A 22,814-nucleotide genomic window follows, 5' to 3' on the forward strand; every position below is an offset into this window, starting at 1 on the left:
TTTTAGACGCCAAGGGCGTTCCTGCCGACCTCCTGGGTCGAACACCTCACATCTCACCCCTTGGGGCTGAGTACTTTAAACATTAAGTGCGTTCGTGCCGACCTCCCGGGTCGAACACTTCACACGTCACACCTGCCAGCCTCTTGGGGCCGAGCACTTTTAGACGCCAAGGGCGTTCCTGCCGACCTCCTGGGTCGAACACCTCACATCTCACCCCTTGGGGCTGAGTACTTTAAACATTAAGTGCGTTCGTGCCGACCTCCCGGCTCGAACACTTCACACGTCACACCTGCCAGCCTCTAGCCCCCCACTAGGACATTAAGCAAGGGAGCGCTAAATGTGCTAGTGCAAGGCGCAGATTTGAGGATTGTGAAATGAAATAGGTATAAGTAAAAATGAAAATGAGCTTTGATTGATGAGGAAACAAAAATTCGGATTCCAGAGAACATGCAACCGAACACCCCGGTCTAACCTACGCTACAAACAATCGCAAATTGGAGAAGTGCCACGTCCGAGGTACCCCAGATCCATCCATCTTAGCGAGCCTGCAGTAGCCAGCTCGGCTCACCTCGAGGACCTTGTACGGACCCTCCCAGTTTGGATCGAGCTTGTTAGAACTATAAGCTCTGCTGATCGAGTTCTTTCGCAAGACCAGGTCTCCTGGCTGGTACTGTATAGTCTTTACTTTGGCGTTGTGATAGCGAGCGAGCTGGCTTTTATACTTAGCCATTCGAATAGCAGCTTCCTCGCGCCTGACTTCAAGCATGTCCAAGTTGCACCTAAGCTCTTCCTCGTTGGATGTTGCCACGAAGTTCTGTGTTCTGGGTGAGGGAAGACCCACCTCTGCGGGCACCACAGCCTCTACCCCGTAAGTAAGGGAGAACGGGGTCTCGTGCGTAGCCGTCCTGGGCGTAGTGCGGTAAGTCCAGAGGACGCTAGGCAGCTCATCCAGCCAATTAGACTGGGCGGACGCCAACCTGGTCTTCAATCCCTGCAGAACGGTTCGGTTAGCGTTTTCCACCTGACCATTGGCCTGGGGGTGACCAACTGACGTGAAGTGTTGGTTGATCCCGAGCTCGACGCACCAGCTCCGGAAGGGGTTCTCAGCGAACTGGCGGCCGTTATCGGATATCAAGACGTGCGGGATGCCGAAACGGCAGACGATGTTCCTCCAAAGGAATTTTTGGACCGCCCTCCCCGAAATGGAGACTAGGGGCTCTGCTTCTATCCATTTGGTAAAGTAGTCGATAGCCACCACGAGGTGCTCGTACCTTCCGGGAGCTCGGGGAAATGGTCCCAGGAGGTCTATTCCCTATTGGGCGAAGGGCCAGGGACTATGAATGGGGATCATTTCTCGAGCTGGCTGGTGACGCAGTGAGGCGTGCACCTGGCAGGCTCGGCATCTCTGTACCAGTTCTGCGGCGTCGCGAAAGACGGAGGGCCAGTAATAGCCCAGGAGAAGGCACTTTTTGGCCAACACCCGGGACCCCACATGTGCCGCACATATACCTTCATGAACTTCACGCAGAACATAGTCCTCTTCCTCGGGAGTCAGGCACTTTAGCCAGGGGGACAAGTACGACCTCCTGTAGAGGGTTCCCCCGGCGTAGGCGTATTTGGTAGCTCGGAGTTGGATTTGCCGAGCCTCGGTTTTGTTCTCGGGGAGGGTACCCGAGCTGAGGAAGTCGACGGGGGGAGCCATCCAGGTGGTCGGATTATCTACCGCCAGGACCTGAACCTGGTCGATACTTTTCTGCTGCACCACCTCTACCAAGACCTCCTTGCTCAAGTGGGCGAACGAGGAGGACGCCAGCTTGGACAGGGCGTCCGCGCGCTTGTTTTGGGACCTCGGCACCCGGTCGATCTCAAAAGTGTCGAACAGGGCCACCACCTCTCGTACATTGGCCAGATATTTCTTCATTACCTCGTCCTTGGCCTCATACTCCCCGCGGATCTGGAGGACGACGAGCTGAGAGTCGCTTCGAACCCGGATCGCGGTGATGCCCATCTGGTGGGCTATCCGCAACCCCGTCAACAGGGCCTCGTACTCCGCCTCATTGTTGGATGCAGGGAAGTCAAAACTAAGCGCATAGGTCAGTTCCTCCCCCGTGGGCGAGGTGAGCAGCAGGCCAGCCCCGCTGCCCTCCTTGCTCGAGGCACCGTCCACAAACAACAGCCACGGCTCCTCCATCGGGGTGTCCGTGGGTGTTGGGACTAGCTCTGTCGGGGTCGAGCTAGCCCCCTCGGCAAGGAAGTCCGCCAAGGCCTGAGCCTTGATCGCGGTACGGGGCCGATAAGTGAGGTCATGTTCGGCTAGCTCGACAGCCCACTTGGTCATCCTGCCCGAGACCTCGGGCTTAGTGAGTATCTGGCGCAGGGGCTGGTTGGTCAAGACTGCGATACTATGAGCTTGGAAGTAAGGCCGGAGCTTGCGAGCAGCGTGCACTAAGGCCAGAACCAGCTTCTCGGCCGGGCTGTACCGCGTCTCTGGCCCTTGTAACGTTCGGCTGACGTAGTACACTGGTCTCTGGGTCCCCCCATCCTCCCGCACCAAGACCGCACTGACGGCCTCGTTGAAAGTGGACAGGTATAGGAATAGTGTCTCCCCCAGCTCGGGGGCGGTCAGCGCGGGCAGCTCGGCCAGATAGGCCTTCAGTTCGGCGAAAGCTTTCTGGCACTCCTCGGTCCAACGAAAGTCTTTTGGCGCTTTCAAGATCCGGAAAAAGGGGAGCCCCCGAACCGCGGAACGCGAGAGGAACCTGTTCAGGGCAGCCATCCTCCCTGTGAGTCGTTGGACTTCCTTCACGTTCCTCGGGGGGGCCATGTCCATAATGGCCTGGAGTTTATCCGGGTTGGCCCGGATTCCATCTCGAGACACCAGAAAACCGAGAAACCTCCCCGACCTGACCCCGAAGGTGCACTTCTTCGGATTCAGGCGCATTCGGCTCTCTAGCAGGACGTCCAGAATCTCCCTCAAGTCGGATATGAGCCGCTGATCAACCCGGCTTTTAACTATCATGTCGTCCACGTAGACCTTCATGCTTTTACCGATCTGGTTCTGGAATAGCTTGTTGACCAGGCGCTGGTAAGTAGCTCCCGCGTTCTTCAAGCCAAACGGCATGGTTCTGTAACAATAGGTCCCCTCCTCAGTGATGAAGGAGATCTTATCCCGATCCTCCTCAGTCATTTCTATCTGGTGGTATCCCTTAAAGGCATCCAGAAAGCACAAAACGTCAAAACCCACGGTAGAATCTACTAACCTGTCGATCCTTGGCAGGGGAAAGCAGTCCTTTGGGCAGGCCTTGTTTAGGTCCGTGAAGTCCACGCACATCCTCCAGGTCTGATCCTCCTTCTTGACTAAGACGGGATTGGCCAACCAGGTCGGGTAGTGGACCTCCATGATGATCCTGGATTCCAGCAACTTGCCGACCTCCGCCTTGATCACCTCATTCCTCTTGGGAGCGAAGCTCCTTTTCTTCTGTTTCACCGGCTTGAAGTGAGGATCCACGCCGAGGTGGTGGACTGCCAGGTCCGTTGGAATACCGGGCATGTCATCCACCGACCAAGCGAAGACCCGGGAGTATTCCCTCAGCAGAGCTTTCAAACCCTCCTTCTCCTTGACGGGCAACAAGGTCCCAATGCGGAGAACCTGGTCGGGCCGGTCCCGCCTTAGGGGGAATTCCTCAATCTCATCCTGGGTGCCCAACTGTTGGGACTCATCCCCCGGGATGTAGGGTTCCAAACAGGTCGTCTGGGCGACCACCTTCTCCTGCCCTCGGAGCGTGGCCAGGTAGCAAGCCCTGGCTACCGCTGGGTCGCCGCGCACCTCCGCTATCCCCCCAGAAGTGGGGAACTTGACACTGAGGTGGAAAGTAGAGGGAATAGCTTGGAGGGCGTTCAGAGCGGGTCTCCCTAAGAATACATTGTACGGGGACGACTGCTTGACCACCACGAAGTCAACGGGAACAGTTCGGCACCTGGGGGCCTGTCCTACTGTGACCATCAGGGTGATCATCCCTTCCGAGCTGATGGGTGGCCCGGTGAAACCCACCAGAGGCGTCCGGACCGGGGTCAACTGGTCCTCCCTTAATCCGAGCTCCTTGAACACCCGATAGAACATAATGTCAACCGCACTACCCTGATCGACATACACCTTCTTCACCCGGTAGTTGTTGGTGACAATGTCTATCACGATGGCCTCGTGGTTCCTTGAAGCTAGGGGGACCGCGTCCCTTGGTCCGAAGGTAATTTCCTCGTCCATGCGCAAGCGCTTCAAGGAGTCGTCCCCCTCGGGGGGTGGTCGCTTGTTCTTCCGAGCTGCATGACTGTCCCCCCCCGTGGGACCTCCGGCGATGGTGTTTATCACTCCGGCCAAGTTCTGAGCGTCCTGGTCGGGTGAATAACCCCGGGGTGCTCCCCGCCGATCAAGTCGGTCACGGTGTTGGCCCTCGCCTCTTTCTCCACGGTAAGCGCGTCCTGGCTCCTGGGCGGGGCGACCTGGTCGCACAAATCGACCCAGGAAGCCACGCTGAACGAGGTCCTCGATCTCCCTCTTTAGGGCCCAGCACCCCTCGGTGTCGTGCCCGACATCCCTGTGGAAGGCACAGTACCGGTCCTGATTCCTCTTATTCCGAGGCGTCCCCATCTTGGGTGGCCGGTCCCCCAGACCCTCTGCCTCCATGACAGCCAGGACCTGGGCCCTTGGCCGTGTCAGGGGTGTGTAGCCCTTCTCCGGTAGTGGTGGCAGAGCAGGGGCTTTCTCCTTCGAGAGCCGGTCAAAGACATTCTTCTTGGCCGGGCCGTCCTTGCTCTCAGGGGGGTTCCCCCGTCTCTTTCGATCTCCGAAATCCCGATCCGACTCTCGTTTTAGGCGGCTGGCCTCTTCTGCATTGGCGGCGGCGTGAGCCCGGGTCAAGAGCTCTCCCAGGTTCTTGGGAGGCTGTTCGACAAGCTTGTAGTAGAGATCCTCTACCCTCAACCCATTCATGAAGGCGGCCATGACCACCTTTTCATCCTTGTCCCTGATCTGTAAACTCTCCGTGTTGAAGCGCGTCATGAAGTTCTTCAGGGACTCACCCGGCTTCTGCTTAACGGCCATCAGGTGGGCCGCGTTTTTCGAGTAAGTCTTCGAGGAGACAAATTGGGCGGCGAACTGTCTGGCCAGCTCGGTGAAACTCTGAATGGATCCCGGTGCTAGACCCTGAAACCAGAGCCGCGCCTTACCCTTGAGAAACATGGGGAAGGTCTTGCAGCGGAGGGCATCCGCGGCGTTTTGTAGACGCATGTGCGTCAGGAAGACCGAGAGGTGGTCTTCCGGGTCGGTCGAACCATCGTACAGCTCGATGTTCGGGATTTTGAACCTCCGGGGTAACGGGTAGTCCTCGACCTCCCGGGTGAAGGGCGAGGCTGCGTAGTTATCCCCGTACGGTTGTGGCCGCAGGATCTGCTCGAGCTCATCCCGGACGGGCTGCCACTGGGGTGGGTCGCGCAAGTGATTCCTGACAGATCGGGCGGGGGAGCGTTCGAGCCCATTCCGCGTAGGTTTCCGTGGGGAAGGGTCCCTTGGTCGGCTCCCCGCGGACCGGTCGTGTGAGTACCTCTCGCTGTCCCCGACCACCGAGGCTCGGGGACGAGGGGGAGTCCGCGGCCGTTTCCTCCTAGGGGGCTGGTCCTGTGACCCATCCTCCGAAGAGTCAGGGATCGGCTCCTTCTCCTTCTCCTTCTTTAGCCTGCCGGATTATATCCTCCAGCATGGGGAGATTCTCTGTTACGAACTGGAGCATCTGCCGTCTTCGGTCCCCTGAGAGGGTCGAGCCCCCAGCGCCCCCGGCCGCTTCGTTCTCCTCTCGGCGGGATCCCTCTCCGGCCCCGGGACCGGTGCTTTCAACGGTTCGCTTGGACCGTGTCCTCGTCATCAACACTAATAATTACCTTTCGTTCCCACAGACGGCGCCAACTGAAGAAGCACGGAACTTCCCCTGACCGAGCTGACCTGATGAGCTCGGAGTGCTGATGGAAGAGCTCGTCCCAAGCCTGCAAGACAGAGAGGAGTGATCTCACAAAGGGGGCCCCGAGGTGGTCCCCGAGGGCACTCTGACGGTCAAGTTAGTTTTCCGGTGAGTAGGGTTCACGGGGGTAGTGTAGTCAGAGTGCGTAGTGTGTGTCAGAGTGGTGAAAGTTACCATTTATACTTGTCAAGAGAGTCCCACCTCCGCACGGTGCGAGACTTCCCCGGAATAGCTCCCGATCCCGACCTATGGGGGATCTCCTCCGGTCTTTCCGGGGTCCTCTCCCAGAGCCCTTTGGAGCCCTAGCGGCGAGGCGGCCCAAGGCGGTCGTGGAAGGGCTGGAGGCCGCGGCCCAGCTCGGCCGTAGCCGGGCTGCCACGTGGTTGGGCCCAGGACAGGGCCTCTGCAGCACCGTAAGAAAAAGCAAATGATATAATCATGGAAGCATAGAATAGTGTGCTGTGGGAAGAGAAGATTACACGTAGCTTATAAACTATGCATGATGCAGTATAGGTGTCCGTGATATGAGCAGCTTACAACTGAGTGCAAAGTTACCTTGTGCTGCCAAACATATAAAAGTTGGGAAACACGCGAGCGAAGGAACACGCGGACAGGAGCAAATTTCCAGCCAAGCCACTACCACCAAATGACCAAATGACCAAAACGCCCCTCAAAGTCACAATAATAACAGTATAACCGGACCACTTTCACTGTAGCTAAGCCAACTGACGCTTTTAGTATAGTAAAGATATATATAATTATATATACAGGTTTTTGTGGCAGTTAATTGTAGCGATCCAACATTCTCATCGACCGAAACAAGATTTATCTTATACACACACCAAATTGTTCCTTAAACTTTGTAGCTACAGTGGAGAAGTCTGGAAGAAGGGGCGAGGATATATACTTGAGAATAAGGTTTGTGGGGCTAGTTACTAAAAGTTTAACACTAGGACCCAAACAAACTAAAAAGGTATAACCTTGAGTAATTTCTCCCCGCTAATGCAGTTTGAAATACTTGTATTCCTTTAATTTGTATAATATTTTAGAAGCAAAACACCAAGGGTGCGAGGGTGCATTTGAAATTTGAATATGAAGTTTGAAATATGAAATTTGAATCAATTAACTGAATTGTTAATTACTAACGGTGCGTTTGATAAAACTGAAATTTGAAATCTGAATTCGTTAAATTACTGTATGGTTAAGTATTAAATCTGATATATTTGAATGTATATCATATTAAATTATAAGTGAATAGTTTATCACTTATTTTTTGGAGCAAATTTTACCTAAAAACTTTAGTATCACTTAATTGATGCAAATGTTCTAATTTTGGTTGTCAACGCATATGAACATATTAAGATCTGAACCTATTAAGTTTAAGTACTGAATTGTACCATCAAACAGGTCTAAATTTGATATATTTGAGTGTATATTACATTAAATAATAAATGAATAGCTTATTCCTTATTTTTTGGAGCAAGTTTTAATGAATTAGAAAATTCAATCCAATTAATTAATTCAGATATCTTATTTTTAATTATCTAACGCATCTAAATGTGTTACTAAATTTAAGTGTTGAATTGAATTATTAAACGGATTGTCACGTAAAAGAATTTATGCATGCATATTTAGAAGCCTATTCAACACGGACGTAACACCGAGGTTTACAAACAAAATCGCTTTAATTAGTGTTTAATTTCCAAGGAACAAATACATGATATTCCCAAACAAAGAAATTAATTTGCAGGCTATCCTTTCACGAAGAGATTGATACCCCCTTGTCAGTTGTGAGCGGGGAGTTTTTCAGATCGTAATGCAACCAACAGTTCTCAAATCTCAAGACCTGCCTACCCGTCTATTGCTGTAATCCGAGATCATGCACATGAACTCTAGTAGCAAAACTTACAATTATCAATTACATTCCTTTCTCTCTCTTTTTTTTTTTTCACATAATATCCAAGCTTGGACCACCCCACAATTCTTAAATGTTATTCATTTTTTCATTCGTTAATTGTTAAGCTCGAATTCTTGGCAATTATTTCTTCATGGGATATACAAGTCCGTTTTTTTGCTGTTAGCTGTATTATTTAGTGTCAAATTCTTTGGCATTATTTTGATGAGTAATGCTAACCTAAAATTACATGGCAAACAGTCAACATTAAGAACAAGTGTTGTGGGGAGAGTTGGATTTGATGTTAAGGTGAAAATGATTGTAAGTAGGAGACCTTAAATTTAAAACCTTTCATTTAAAAAAAAAAAAAAAAGACAAGTTGACAAGTTAATTTCCAGCTATACTTTGATGGCAATTATTCCTAACTAATTGCCAACCTAGTCCATGATTCTGCTGACACCTTCGTGGTCCGGGGCTCTGGCATTGATGTCACAGAGGTCAAAATCTCGATTTAAAAATGTCTCAACTCATGTTGGTAATCGAATTTATTAATCTCTTCAAATATTAATGACCATCATGCTCTATGTAAATTTGTCATTAAATGCTGCTTAAAAAAATTCCATAAACAAAAAGAAAAGAAAAACATAAATGTATGTCTAAGGGGACATTTGCTAACATTGAAGTTTGAAAATTGAAATCCGAATTCATTAAATTATTGGATTGTTAAGTAATAAATCTGATATATTTGAGTGTATACCACACTAAGGTCTTGTTTGATAACCCAATTCAACACTTAAATTTAATAGATTCAGATCTTAATATGTTTAAACGCGTTTGATAACTAAAAATTAAACATCTGAATTAATTATGTGGCATTGAATTTCCTAAACAAAACTTGCTTTCAAAAATAAGTGATAAATTATTCATTTATCATTGAATCTGATATACACTCAAATATATTTGATTTAATATTTAACAATTTAATAATTTAATGGATTCATATTTCAATTTTCAGATTTTAGTTTTACCAAATGCACCCTAAGTGTATCACTTATTTTTGGAAGGTAAATCTTGCCTAGAAATTAGTCAATTAATTAATTCAAATATTCGATTTTTAGTTATCAGACGTGTCTGAATATATTAAAATCTAAATACATCAAATTTAATTGCGGAATTGGATTATCAAATAATAACTCAAACATTATATTGATAGCTGGCCTCGTACCTTTCTGATGCATCTGACATCTACCCACGTTTTGGTGACAGTAACATAAAATGGGGTATGCCTAAGACAAGGTTAAAATGATGAACTAACGTTTAATTACGACTCCAAATTAGTATAACTTCATAGAGAAATGCACCAAACAAGACACCCATTAGCATAAAAATAAATCTTATCCAATACAGCAGCAGTGTTCTCTCATTTATTGCTTCATAATAAATTAACAAGCTACTTGCTGAGCATTCGGTCTTAGTACAGTTACAGACTGACCCAATTGCTGAAGTCGAGATCATAAAGTATGTGGGTTCGTATAAAACTACAGAGAAGGTCTGGTGGCCTTTGAATTCATCAACCTAGCTCCAGCTAGCGTTGGGAAGAATAATCAAAATGGTCCATCAAAATTCTGCTAAGCTAATAAAGACACAGCACAATCATTAAAAAACATGGCAGTAGAAACCATAGATGCAGAAGAAGAAGAAGCCAATGCATCGACTTGACTCATTTTTGGATCTTGTGTCATTCTTCTTCTTAATTAGTGGAGTATTAGCTATGACCATAGCTGCTTTGCTGTGCTTGACATTTAATTTGATGAAGCCACAATTAATAATGTTAAGATTCTAGGAGCACAGAAAAAAATGAATCCAGCGTCAACTTGGCTTTAAGATATTCCATTAAACAAACTTAGTAGCTAGAAAGTCATCAACTACTAGCTTAAATAAATGAAATCATAAAGCTACATTGGAGACCTACTTAATATGAATTAGCATTCAATCAAGATTAAAATTTTAGGTTTAGTAGAAGATTGATTTTTATATCTATTTGATTAGGACACCCTTTTTTTTTTAAATTTAGAGAAAAACTTCAAGCTTTATATGGGAAAGAAGAATCTTCATCGAATTTTTTTTAATGTATATGGAGGGGGAGTGTCGAACCCGAAATCTTTTACTTATACTCCCGTACCACCCAATCCCCCGGCTCCAAAAGTTTATATAATTATTGTCTCTATCACCTCAATTAAGTCTTGGAAACATTTAATCTACATTTTAATCTGCAGTTGAGCTCGTCGAAAGCTGCAGGAACAAGTGACACTCGGCCAGATAATGAAGGAAAGAACACTGTAGAGTCAAGACTCGAAGACTCGAGACGGAGTAAGAAAAGCAATAAATGCGTTCAATGAAACAAGTCATCATTGACAAAGAAGAAAATAGAGAGAGAAAGGCAAGCCAAATCATGCATAGAAGTGTTAACACATATTGGCTCAGTCACTTCTATATAAAAGATTATGTGTTCGAATCCTATTATTAAGATAAATTATGTTAATGGATAATATATAAGAATTTCCTATATAAAGATTATGCGTTCGAATCCTATTATTAAGATAAACTATGTTAATGAATAATATATAAGAATCTCCTATGTGCGATATATTGAAGGTTGATATATAAGAATTCGTTTTTTGAGACGTGTTTTTGTCATGATAATGATTAGAGTCGAACTCACAATAATAATGTTTTTGGAGGCATATCCTATGCCGTGATAATTATCGAAACTAAACTCATCCAACATTTTTTATAAAAAAAAAAGAAAAAAAAGTCCTGTTGAATTACGTCATGCCGGGGGAGTTTGCCTACAATTTCTACCAAAAATCAATTTTGAGATTGCTTACATGGTAACCTTTGACTAGTCATGCGACAGCACTACTGGACTGGGATTAACAAGAGAAACCGGCCCCATCTTTCAGCCATTCACAGAGGTACTAAAACCTGAATGTGGACCCCAAAACAAACCTTGCCACGGTTTAGCAATTCTTAAGTAATCAAAGGGCACGTCGTGTCACGCGCCTGCCCCTACTACCAGTCCCATCCATGATCCATCCATCCCACGGTTTTAAGCTCAAATTCCCTCGTTTCCCTCAAACTCAGCAATCCCATCCCTTCAGCCCCTCCCCCATCTCACTTCTACAGTCAAAGCCCAGTTGTCGCCCTCTACATCTTCAATTTGACCCAATTTTTTTTTTTATACAAAAAAAGTAATAATAACAATAATATAATCCCCACCCTCCTCCTCAGCACCACCACCACCTCCACCTCCACTTCCACCACTCCATCTCTTGCTTACTTCTTTACTACCTACATTCATGCCCCATTTTACGCTTCCCTGAATTTAGCTTTTAGCTAGATTTTCCATATTTTTATTTCTGTTGAAACCGTTTGTTAATCTTTAGCAAATTACTCACGTATATTAACCCCCAAAAAAGAAGAAAAAACTATCACATCCTAATCGGCATCAAAACTGCATCCTAACCTCATCTCGATAGCAATCACACTAGTATATACCTACTGCATAGGTCTTGGTACCCTTTCGAGCATTCTTTCCGATTTCCGTTGACAAATTTTGTATAAATCAGAAACCGCACCACTTTCACACAACACTCACAACTGAAAGAAAGGCAAATACACATGCAAAATTCTCAGGATGCATTTTCATCTCCTTCAAGTCTACTATGCCGAGAAGAAAGTGAGAATGTCTTAAATGATGGTGGTGGTACAATTGGTGATTACATGTCAAATGCGGGGAAAGAAGAAGAAGAAGATGATGATGATGCTGAGTACGTAGAGATGTTGCTCCGAGAAGAGATTAGCGGCAATGGACCTGTACTTCAAGAACAAGAATGCGCATACATTAGTAATTGGATTAAAGAAGCTCGTTTGGATGCCATCCAATATATTCTGAGTGTTAGTCTTTCGAGTCTCAATCTTGATGGATTATTAGTCTTTCAAGTCTCAATCTTGATGGATTATGCATTAATTGTATTAATTGTGATGGATGAGTCTAACCTTCTACAATCTTTAACGCAGACCAATGCATCATTTGGATTTAAAATCCAAACAGCTTTCTTGGCAGTCACATATCTTGATAAATTTCTTTCAAGAAGGCTTATTGAGGTATCATTTCATCTCAAATTCTGATTCTGTTAGAACCCCATGTACTCCAGTGGTTTTAGAGACACTGTCTCGCTGTCTCCCTTCCCCTTTCCGGGCACAACTTCCTTGTTCTTCTCCATTGATCTTTCATTTATGGGCTTTGCTCGTTCTATACAGGGTGAGAAATATTGGGCAATACGTCTGCTAGCAATTGCTTGTTTATCTTTGGCCGCAAAAATGGAAGAATGCAGAGTACCCCTATTATCAGAATTTCCAGGGGAGGATTACAATTTTGAAGGCAAAGTGATAAGGAGAATGGAGATTTTATTATTAGATACATTGGAGTGGAGAATGGCAATAGCTACTCCTTGCACCTTCACCCCTTATTTCGTATCAAAACTTTGCAAGAACAACCAAATGAGAGACGCGGTTTCCAGAGTAATTGAGATCATCCCTGTTGCAATAAGAAGTAAGTTTATCTTCTATTTTTGAGTTTTGTTCCAAGTCCAAATCTTTTGGTTTCAATTAATTGCTGACATTAGTTTTGCTTCATATGGCAGATGCCAATCTAATCCATGATAGACCATCTACAATAGCAGCAGCAGCAACATTGTGGATGTTGGACCAAAGATTATCAAGAGAGTCTTTGGAGCTTAAGATCAACGCCTTATCCTCCAGTGGTTTTCTAAAAATTGTCAGACTCCTCCCTAGTTTATACTAGTTTATTTAGAATTCCTCTGAGTTTGATGGTTAGCGTTTGTGTCCTAATTACTATTCTTTTTTTGGCAGGAAGATATAATATCGTTTTATAATCAAATGAAGGAACTAGACACGTCCAGCAGCATAAGATCTCCTCCATTAACACCAATTCAGTTGCGAAGAACGTCGAATGATGTTTTGGAGAACTCTACAATTGCTAGCTCTGGCCTTAGTGCTAAAAGAAAGAGCCTTACTTTCACTGATGAGGGTGATCAAAACGTTAAAATGCCTGATAGTAAACGACAAGGCTAGAGAAATCTTTTAAAAGTGGTTTGGCGGGGAAAAGAAAGCAAAGTTTGCTCGCGTTACGCCTATGGACATCTATATGAATTGCAATTTAATTGGTGAGGTTGATGGTGATTTGTTGTTCTTCCGTTACATCATAGTATATGATATGAATGTGATTAGATGTCTCACGAACTACTGCAAAATAAAGGAGAACATATGAGAGGAAAAGAAAAAAAAAAAAAAAAAGAAACAAAAAAGCATACTTTGGTGCAGCATGAAAAAAGCTTATTTGAAGTCAAGGTTCACAGCTCATAAGTTTGAAAGAGGAGGAGTGCTTCAAGAATCAAGATCACTTTTAAGAGTCATTCTTGATATGGACACTTATACCTATTGATTTGTTTGTTGTTTTTCTTTTTTTTTTCCCTTTATCTTTTTGGTTATTGTTGGATATGTATCTCTGGCAAGCCTAACTTTTTAAGGGTGTGCTTGGGATGCTTCTTTCTCGAGTCTTTGAAAGGCTGAAAGCCAAAAAGACTTGGGAGAAAGAAGGGCAATCGGAGTGGGGTTAGAATGGCTGTTTATCGTGTGATTAGATGCATCTAAATGTTCCATGTTGGCCATCAGAACTCAAAAGAAGCTTTTGTAAAGTGATGGATTTTATTGGATTGGTTTGAATGTTTGTAGCATGACGCTTTCGAAACGGGTCCTGCTGTTTTTTTTCAATAGGCTCTATGGGGTTTTGCCGAGTGGTGAAGCCTGAAGAAAAGCGACACACTTTGTTGTGGAAACGGGTGGAATTTCAGTAGAGCAGGTATTTGATCCTGTGTACTTCGTTATCTGTCAATGAAGTAAAGCCAACGTCCCATGTTGTTGTTATGGGGCAAGGTTGCTTGGTCGTTTGGGATTGTTTCTGAAAGAGATCGTCTTCTTTCACCTCGTGAATTTCATGCCCCAAGAATGTTGAATGCCAGGGGCTATGAAGCAATTTCAAATCAAATATCAAAGTTGTTTGGTCTTGCATTTCTAAGACAGCCTTTGCGTTAGTTTAACGTCTGTAACTGCAAATTGCTCAGCAAAATTGAGGCTTTCAGTGACATAGGATGCAGTGGGGAATTTGTACCTCTAAACCAAGTGAAACTTCCTCCATGCATGCTGAAACTGTAATGAGCCAAGATGGTGGGGAAAAGAAGAAAGGTCCCTTTTTCTCTGGTCTTTTTTCCCTTTATCCTTGCAAAAAGTGCTTCGAGAACGAGTCCAGCCCATGCAAATCAACGCCCGTATATGAATCTCTGAGGAGGATGCTTCTGAACTGGCCCTTCCGTTCTTCTCTGCTTTTTTCGTTTTTGTTGTTTAGGTGGTCATTGGATTATTCTACAAGACATATATTTAAGCAACCAAACTAGTCCACCACAAATTAGAAATTCTGCATGACTTGTGTTTAAGCAATCAAAAGTAGCGGCCAGCAGGCTTTAGTTTAGTGATTGAGATTGAGATTCCAGGATTTAGATATATCTTAAGTTCTAATCCCCTTTCCCTTGGCTTCATCTTAAATTTCACTCATCCCCTACTGATTTTTTTTTTTTTTTTAATTTTTTGAAATCAATCGAACTTTGTTGCTTTTAGCATAGCATATAGTCCAATTGAAACTTGGGATGATTTTGTATGCTTTTAGCATAGCATATAGTCCAATCGAACTTCAGATATCCACCATGTGAGAAGCTTTTGGTACACTTTTGGCCTGGTCTCCTCTCAGCAGATTGCTGCCTTCTTTGTTGCCAAGTGAGTTCAAGACTAGACCTTAGAGCGGCAGCAACCGGCAGCCTTACCTCATATGGTACAACGCATAATAATTGTGCATATATTTATCCGGACTGGTCTACCTCTTTGTCTTCGAGTGCTAAGACCTATCAGAAATACTTCACCTGCACAAGAAGTTGTTTGTTTCATATTATACGCACAAATCTTGTAGCATGGAAAGCTATACAGAAGATACTACTCTCTTTTACCGGCTTGAGCAGAAGGCCGGTTACCAGTGTTCATCCTTTCGTTGAATTTTGCATGATCAATGGTAATTACCAACCCCTCATAATTAAGAAAACGTAGCTAAGACTCTTTAGTATCCGGAGACCTCGAAGGGAAAGGCCATGAAAACACTTTTGATGTGACTTTTATTGATGTGCTATGTGACATTGACTGAAGGACGCGGTTCTCCAAATATAATGGTGCTGGTTGCTACTAACTTATTGTCCAGAAGCAAAAAGAAAAAGATTCCAATCGTATTGCATTCCATCCCTCAACCTCAAGTGTGTCTGGACAATTTTCGCAAGTTTTCTGCAGAAAGTGGCTGAAATCTCCCTCAGGTAATAAACTAGATCTTTCCTCAATCCGTCGAGTTAGATTTGGAGCAAATACTTGTAGCCTATCATTATAATATGTTGAGGTCCGCAAAACAGGTCCATTTAAACTGTGATTTTGTGTTTTTTCAGTCAGAAATTTCACTCCTTCCAATTTCCACTTCTCTTACTAAACCAAGACGATAAACAGGCTAAAGCTGGTCGCCCGGTTTTAAATTTAGAAACAGCATCAGACACCAAGGGGTAAATTTGAGCCTCGAAATTGAGGTTCTTTTAGGATGGCGGAATAGCAAACCAAAAGTCGAGCTGGAGATTTTCTAAGTACAAATAAGCAATCCCACCTTGCTAAATTTGCCATGGAAATATTTGATTGTATCACTTAGTTCATGATTTGAATAACTATGTGTCTTCTACATTCTAGAATAACACACAAATTTACAGGGATGGACATGAAGGTCGAGAATTACACTAATGAATCACTAAAAAGTGCACAAGCAAAGAATGGTATAGACAACAGGACTTAGCTAACACGAAGGAACTGACGAAAAACCACAGGATACTTGAACAGTCATATAGGCAAATATTCATCTGTAAGAAAGTACTGCTTCGAAAGAATCTGAAAGGGAAAAGGGAAACGTAGTCCTAAACCTTCAAAAATTCATTCAGGAAGAGACTGTTCATTCAAAAATTCATTCAGGAAGAGATTGTTCATTCAAAAATTCATTCATGTTAGTCCTTTTAGCCTTCCCTGGAGTAGCTATAAATGCAACCCGAAAGAAGCTTACAAGGATGAAGAAATTGTTCCTACGAGCTGAGTAGGCCACATATTAAGCAATTTGAAATGTGGCCTTTGATAAAATTTCTGTTCTATTGCTTCTACGTATCAGAAATGTAGTCGGTGCTCCCCTAGTGCAGAAACATAGACATTCTGAAGCACACTCCAAATCCAAGGTTGGGCAAAATTGTCAGTGGAATTCTCTCCATCATGTTTCAATTTGATCCAACAGGGATCATCTTTATAGCAGCGGCTATTGGCATTCCAAGAAATCCCAAGCACACACTTGCAAACCACTGCTGCCAAGTAAGAGGGGAAGTGTTTGCAAAAGTACCAAGAAATTCAACAATTATAATTTGGAAGAGGACCGTGCAGCTGATCACAGCTACAAAAACATAGTTCTTCAGTATGCCTTTGAAGACATTTATGTTCTCCATTTCTCTGGAGCTAATCTCATTGAAAACCTGCAAGAAAAAATAATGATCGATTTGAATTAATAACACAAGAAGTTTTAAACAGAATCCCACCACAGACTAATCATGATCATCAGGATGTATTCTGCCAAACAATGAGCTATTTAGTTGCTACCATTAGGTAGACTTATGTGGACAGCAATGCTCATCTTTCTTTAAACCAAAATCAGGAGATAGAGTCAGCAAGAAATAAAAATCAACTTGCACTACCTACCTGCTGGATGACATACCATGCTGCTTTAACAATTATTACTCTCTCTCGTTTTGGGGGAGGGGGGTGGGGGGAGTGATGAGAGTGAGAGCGAGGGAAAAACCTTCTATCAATTCAGTGTTCCTTGAAAAATAGTCATGAACTTGAATTAATGACAGCTTAGTGGTTTAACCACATTCAATTCCACTATTTGCTAAAATGGTTATCGTTCTAGTCATGCTCCAGAATTCTAAAGCAACAGGGACAAAGTCCCTGCATATCATCCTATACTTGAATAAGTCCTTAAGCATACCTGGCAAAAGACAAATGAGTTGAATATGAGGGTATTCAGAATCAAATCAGAATCAGAGCCATCAAGATGGAAAACTGATTTCCCTGATGTCTGAAGATACCATATGATCACGAACTGATATATTGATTGCCCCAAGATATTCCTCCACATGACATTGCTAATAAAGTTTCCTTTCCTTCCTACTGGAGGTCGCTTCATCAAGTCACCATTTGGAGGCTCTGTGGCTAGAGCAAGTGCTCCTAGTGTATCCATGATCATGTTGACCCATAGAAGCTGGACAGCCGTGAGAGGAGCATTGCCTGATACCATACCACAATGCCACCACACAAAAGTAGAACAAAAAAAAGTTCAACATAAGGATTCCATGATCTTGTATAAGAGGAATCTCAGGTGGAGATGGATAAAAACGTCTACCTGTCAAACAGGCTGAAGAAAAGTTGACAATTAGGGCAACCACATTTACAGTCAACTGAAACTGCACAAACTTCTGAATGTTTACGTAAACCGAACGTCCCCATTTGGCAACAGTCACAATTGTGGAGAAATTATCATCGAGAATGATGACATCAGCGCTCTCTTTAGCTACCTGGAATTTTTGAATCAGCACAGTGACGAGTCAAAAAGATTGCCTGCCTAACCTATCTCACAATGCCAAAAGTAGATACAAAAGCAGACAAACTGGAACAGCCACTAGATTGATCGAGGATGATTTATATGTTTCATTTTTGAATAATCACATTTTACTAAGTTAAGGTGGGACAAATTTTAAGTGAATAAATCTAGTTGCAGCAAAAGTGAGGCTGAATATTGCAATAGAAGTTCTTCCCCAACACCCCCCCCCCCCCAAAAAATTTTTTTATTGCAATTGAAGCTTCAAAAGACAGAACAAGACAATAAACCTTATGTTAAAAAATCAAAATACAAGGCTAGTTGAACTCCAAGAGTAAAATTGATGGGACAGAAAAAATCATGACAAAAGTTCAAGAATGTATTACCTAAGAATAAAATCAAAGTTCTCCACATAATACCCAGGAATAAACTGCTTGACTTTGGATTATTGAGCATTCGATAAACAGAACGTATGCCATATCACTGTCCTTTCTAAAAGAATGTCCATTACTAGTTTACAGAAAATTCTAAATTAGCACTTGAGATAAATCAGTAATGTAGTTCTAGAAATTGTCTTCAAAAAGAATCGAACAAGCTGCACGTAGCTGCTGGAGAAAAACATTTCAGGCATTAAGCATCACCTCAGTTCCAGATATGCCCATTGCCAGCCCTATATCTGCTTCATGAAGTGCAGGAGCATCATTTGTACCATCTCCAGTCACAGCAACAACATCTTGAAATGTGGTGCGCAAATGTCTCACAAGGGTGTGCTTATCCATTGGTGAAGAACGAGCCATGACCTGTCAATAGACATGAATCTGATATAGTTCCCTAAGGCAGCAGTGCATGAAGCCAATTATAGTTGTCAATGAAAGCAAACAGCTAGTCGCAGATGATGGAGTTTTTCATTATTGCAAGGTAGAGATGGGAGGTTTTCATTACTAATAGGATTTAACACCCCACTAAATTGCCAATCTTAGCCTAGCTAATGGAAGCAACAAAGATTCTAGCACACAACTTCTGCAAATCCAGGTAGACAATTTCTCTTAAAAACTAACTTGATTTCTTACTATTGATCATAAAAGTTCTATTGTGGATGCCGAGGGCCATTAACGTGACTGCATCAATATTAGGTGACGGAACAAGAGGACTAAATTACAACAAAAAAGCACCTGTAATTTAGGGATGATTTCTTGCAACTCTTCCTCACTCTTCAATCGAAAGTCGGGGCCTTCAATTGCTATGCCCTCGTCAGTCAAAATCCCACAATCTCTAGCAATTGCCTTGGCAGTATTTATGTTGTCGCCTGTGACCATCCGCACAGTAATCCCAGCTGACCTACAAGTTGCAACAGACTCCTTAACACCAGGACGTACAGGATCTTTAATACCTATAATTCCAATACAAGTATAGCCCTCAAAAGGGATTGGGTTTTCAGCCGAAACTTCACTTCCAATTTCCTTGTAAGCAAGGCATAAGGTTCGAAGAGCCTCAGAAGCAAATTGTTCAATTGTATCTTTGAGATGACTAATGGATGCTTCATCTAGGGGAACAAGCTCTCCTTCTTTGTTCAGGACCTTGTCACATGCAGCCAATATTATTTCAGATGCACCTTTACAGTGTGCCCTGAAATCTCCTTCCTGAAGCTCCAATACCACACCCATACGCTTCTTCACAGAGTTAAATGGTTCAACTTTCACAAGTTTAGATGCTTGTCTCTCAGCCTGAAAATCCCCACCAAGTGAAAGACCGAATTCCAAGAGCGCAGTTTCAGTGGGTGTTCCCAATATTTCTATTTTTCCCCCTTCACACTTTACTACATCTCCTCCAGTATTGAAAAAGATAGATTGAAGCAGAATTCGGACAACAGAATCAGGAATTCCAGAGCAGATATTAGAAGGCTCCAGAGAGCTAAACACTGTACCACAAATGCAAGTTTTTACAACAGTCATATGGTTAGTAGTTAGCGTACCAGTCTTGTCACTACAAATAGTTGTGGCAGATCCCATAGTCTCACAAGCAGCCAAATGACGAACTAGTGCTTTATCATTCATCATCTTCTTCATGGCAAATGCTAGGCTTAGTGTGACAGCTAAAGGTAAACCCTCAGGAACAGCAACCACAACAATTGTAACTGCAATAGCAAAATATTCAAGCATTTCCACGGCATCATCCCCAGCCCAGCTCCAGTGTGACCCTTCTCTTAATTTGCGGCTAAACAGTCCTTGCACCAGGACAGAAAACGTGATAACAGCAAAAAATAATCCTATTTTTCCAATAACGGTTGCTACTCCATTCAACTTCACTTGCAGTGGTGTCTCATCATCTCCTCCTTCACTGAGGGTGGCCATCAATTTACCCCACTGAGTTCTCATTCCAACAGTAGTAACAAGCATTTTGCAGGATCCATCTTGCACCTTAGTTCCAGAGAGGAGAAAAGGATTTTCAGCAGTAACATTAATTGGTTCACTCTCTCCTGTTAGGCTCGATTCGTCTATCAACAAAGAGTATCCTGAAAGAAACAGTCCATCTGCTGGGACCTGATCACCTATAGATAGGTGAACAATATCACCAGGAAGTAAATCATATATAGAAATCTTCTGCCTGTATCCATTTCTAGTAACATGAACAGTTATCTTTTTCTTTTCCTTATCCAAATCCTTAAATTGTAACGACTGTTTATAATCACTAGTTGCTGTCACGAAAACTACTAGCAGGATACTGGCAACAATTCCAAGTCCATCATGTGCACCCTTTGGCCAGCCCTCTGTAGCTATGCCAACAATCAAAGAGATAAGCGCACATACAGCAAGAATCATAAGTGTTGTATCCTGAAGAGCTTCCCAAACAAAAATCCAGAAACCCTTCTGTGGGATTTCAGTAAATTTATTAATTCCATAAATTTGTTTTCTCCTATCAACTAAATCATCAGAAGTGCCGATCCCATCAGGCACTGATGTACGGAGTTTCCTCACAATACCTTCAACCCCTTCATGAACCTTCAACTTCCTCAAATTACGGCCTTCAACAATGGATCCTAACTCATCAGCGCATACTTGGAACCCTGCCGCTTTGACTTCCTCGGGTATGGTGTAACTAATGCCTGGAGTCATTCATTTTGAAATATTAATCCAAAATGTGAAAGCTATCATACCCCAAGTCATCAATTATAAGCAATCATAGTACCTTGAATGAAACTAAGAGCAGCTTGTGAAACCAGCACTGCAATTCTAAGCTTCTCCTACAATGTTTCAGAATGAAGTTCAGAACACAAAACAGAACCGGATATGAATTCTAGATCAAATAATAGAAACTGACGCCAAATTAGTGGATCATTTTACCGAAAACATTGTTTTAAAATGTTATAAACTACAATAAAACACAAATGTTCCCTGAGCTACTCAATTTGTCAACACAGTTAGCTAAGCTAGCTATTTTCAAATTGTCCTCGGAATATAATTCTTCCTTTTCTAAGATACCACAAAAAACAACAAAAGTTCCTGAAAACCAGAAAAGGGAATGAGATATAGTCATTTTGCTACATCTAATAACTTTTACAGCTTCAATTTATAGTTCGAAAAAGACCTAATTTAGCTTTTCTTTTTTTCTTTTGAAAAATAATAGAAAAATCGAAACTATAATCTAATAGATAAATACGTTGAGTATGATTGTGAAGCCGATCTTAGGTGCACGGCAAGATCAATGAATTTCCCCTTGAAGTCTTCCACGCATTTCCATTGATGGAAAAAAAAAGCAGCTAAGGAAGTTAAAAAAAAAAAAAAAAGAGTCAACCGAGAAGGCGAAAATACATCTTCGCTGCAATTTCTCAAACACATAAAAAAGAATCTACTTATTTACTGAAAATAGCGGAGCGAGCCCGTGCTCGAGCTGGAAAACGCGAAAAAAAAAACAAAAAACAAAAAACAAAAAGCAACCTGATTGGAGCGTTGGATAGCACGAACTTCGAAGCGTTTGGACAGATTAGCCGTGAATCGAAACCTTCGTTTGCGATTTTTGACGAGCCAGCACAACTTCCTCCATCTCTGCAGCGCTTCTTCCGATGAGTTCTTCGCCTTCACTTCTCCGAAGTTCTCCTTCAAGTAGCTCTCCATCTCTAACCTGCTTAATATCTATCTATCTATCTACTTCGCTTAAAACCCTACCTTCACTTCATTTTACTGGCAGATCAACGACAAAAGTATAAGTCTGCTAGTAACTGAATTTTCGAATATTAATGGAAGCAGGCAGTTGATCTAAATCTGAGAAACTTCCAGATTTTTATTTTATGTAGAAAATGCAACGCTACGCTGAACTTAGGTGGAGGAGGAGGAGGCAGTTGAGAAACGTGGTTTCTGAATATGGATCTCGTTTGCTTGGTTTGGCATTGGCTTAGCTTAGATTTTAAGTAGTGGAATTTCCTTTTCCAGTTTCTGGTAACTGTAATTGGTATGGACTATGGATCTGTGAGTCAACGTGGCAAGGGATACCGGTACGGACTATGGAACTGTGAGTCAACGTGTCGTGGGATACCACTACCAGAACGGGAAGAAGTAGATATTTAATTGAACAATTAACCATCTACTTGCACACTTGTTTATTACAGCAAATTGTTGCTGTTCATGGGAATATAATCTAACAAACTCGGATAATTACTAATTAGTCAATAGGTAGAGTTGTTATCAAGTAGAGTTCAGTACGAATAGTACGCTATTCTACTAAAAATACTTAAACTCGAGCTCCAACTTGTTGAGTTTGACTTTGAATTCGAGCTTGAAATCGATCAAATCAAACTTAATAGGGTTCTTAAGTTCAATTTTTTTTGGTTAAATTTAATAACTATATAATAAATAATTAAATATAATATTATAAATAAAAATATTCGATAAGACTTGATGAATACTTAAATTTGATTTTTTCATCTCGTATTTGATTAGAAAACCTTATCAAATAGCTTAAGCTCGACTTAAAACTCAATCACCATTGAATTCGAGTCATGTCTTTGATCAAGTTATTCGTGAGTTTAGTAGACTAACTTCATTAATTTACACCCTCAATCAATACTAGT

At 43.0% G+C, this 22,814-nt stretch overlaps 3 protein-coding genes across 3 annotated transcripts; 1 reads left to right on the forward strand and 2 right to left on the reverse strand.

Annotated features, from left to right (window-relative positions):
• Window positions 1–472: 472 nt before the first annotated feature.
• LOC140015718 (uncharacterized) lies at window positions 473–11,263 on the reverse strand. Its single transcript, XM_072068534.1, has 5 exons — window positions 11,165–11,263; window positions 6,218–6,411; window positions 5,932–6,033; window positions 1,412–5,729; window positions 473–1,312 (listed from the first exon to the last, which is right to left on the reverse strand). Exons 1-5 carry the CDS (start codon window positions 11,261–11,263, stop codon window positions 473–475), a joined length of 5,553 nt encoding a protein of 1,850 aa, XP_071924635.1.
• On the forward strand, window positions 11,070–14,303 carry LOC113713475 (cyclin-D5-1-like). The gene is made up of 5 exons (XM_027237203.2): window positions 11,070–11,859; window positions 11,983–12,069; window positions 12,226–12,517; window positions 12,609–12,742; window positions 12,838–14,303. Exons 1-5 carry the CDS (start codon window positions 11,584–11,586, stop codon window positions 13,057–13,059), a joined length of 1,011 nt encoding a protein of 336 aa, XP_027093004.2. The 5' UTR covers window positions 11,070–11,583; the 3' UTR covers window positions 13,060–14,303.
• A 1,743-nt stretch (window positions 14,304–16,046) lies between these two features.
• On the reverse strand, window positions 16,047–22,285 carry LOC113713474 (calcium-transporting ATPase 1-like). The gene is made up of 7 exons (XM_027237201.2): window positions 21,685–22,285; window positions 20,936–20,990; window positions 18,922–20,852; window positions 18,391–18,549; window positions 17,555–17,726; window positions 17,141–17,439; window positions 16,047–16,628 (listed from the first exon to the last, which is right to left on the reverse strand). Exons 1-7 carry the CDS (start codon window positions 21,859–21,861, stop codon window positions 16,380–16,382), a joined length of 3,042 nt encoding a protein of 1,013 aa, XP_027093002.1. The 5' UTR covers window positions 21,862–22,285; the 3' UTR covers window positions 16,047–16,379.
• Between the last annotated feature and the right edge of the window lie 529 nt (window positions 22,286–22,814).

This window comes from Coffea arabica, chromosome 10c (assembly GCF_036785885.1).
Source record: "Coffea arabica cultivar ET-39 chromosome 10c, Coffea Arabica ET-39 HiFi, whole genome shotgun sequence".
NCBI classification, from domain to species: Eukaryota; Viridiplantae; Streptophyta; class Magnoliopsida; order Gentianales; family Rubiaceae; genus Coffea; species Coffea arabica.

What these genes read in the sequence shown, in the direction of transcription:
- LOC140015718 (XM_072068534.1), bottom strand. Translation starts at nt 11,263, where the DNA reads ATGAATGTAGGTAGTAAAGAAGTAAGCAAGAGATGGAGTGGTGGAAGT. An exon ending in AGGGTGGGGATTATATTATT is followed by an intron (nt 6,412 to 11,164) that starts GTTATTATTACT and finishes ACGGTGCTGCAG; the next exon opens with AGGCCCTGTCCTGGGCCCAA. An exon ending in GCCGTCTGTGGGAACGAAAG is followed by an intron (nt 5,730 to 5,931) that starts GTAATTATTAGT and finishes ATAATCCGGCAG; the next exon opens with GCTAAAGAAGGAGAAGGAGA.
- LOC113713475 (XM_027237203.2), top strand. Translation starts at nt 11,584, where the DNA reads ATGCAAAATTCTCAGGATGCATTTTCATCTCCTTCAAGTCTACTATGC. An exon ending in TTTCAAGAAGGCTTATTGAG is followed by an intron (nt 12,070 to 12,225) that starts GTATCATTTCAT and finishes CGTTCTATACAG; the next exon opens with GGTGAGAAATATTGGGCAAT. An exon ending in CCAGTGGTTTTCTAAAAATT is followed by an intron (nt 12,743 to 12,837) that starts GTCAGACTCCTC and finishes TTTTTTTGGCAG; the next exon opens with GAAGATATAATATCGTTTTA.
- LOC113713474 (XM_027237201.2), bottom strand. Translation starts at nt 21,861, where the DNA reads ATGGAGAGCTACTTGAAGGAGAACTTCGGAGAAGTGAAGGCGAAGAAC. An exon ending in CTATCCAACGCTCCAATCAG is followed by an intron (nt 20,991 to 21,684) that starts GTTGCTTTTTGT and finishes GAAACATTGTAG; the next exon opens with GAGAAGCTTAGAATTGCAGT. An exon ending in TTCTTCAGCCTGTTTGACAG is followed by an intron (nt 17,440 to 17,554) that starts GTAGACGTTTTT and finishes GTATGGTATCAG; the next exon opens with GCAATGCTCCTCTCACGGCT.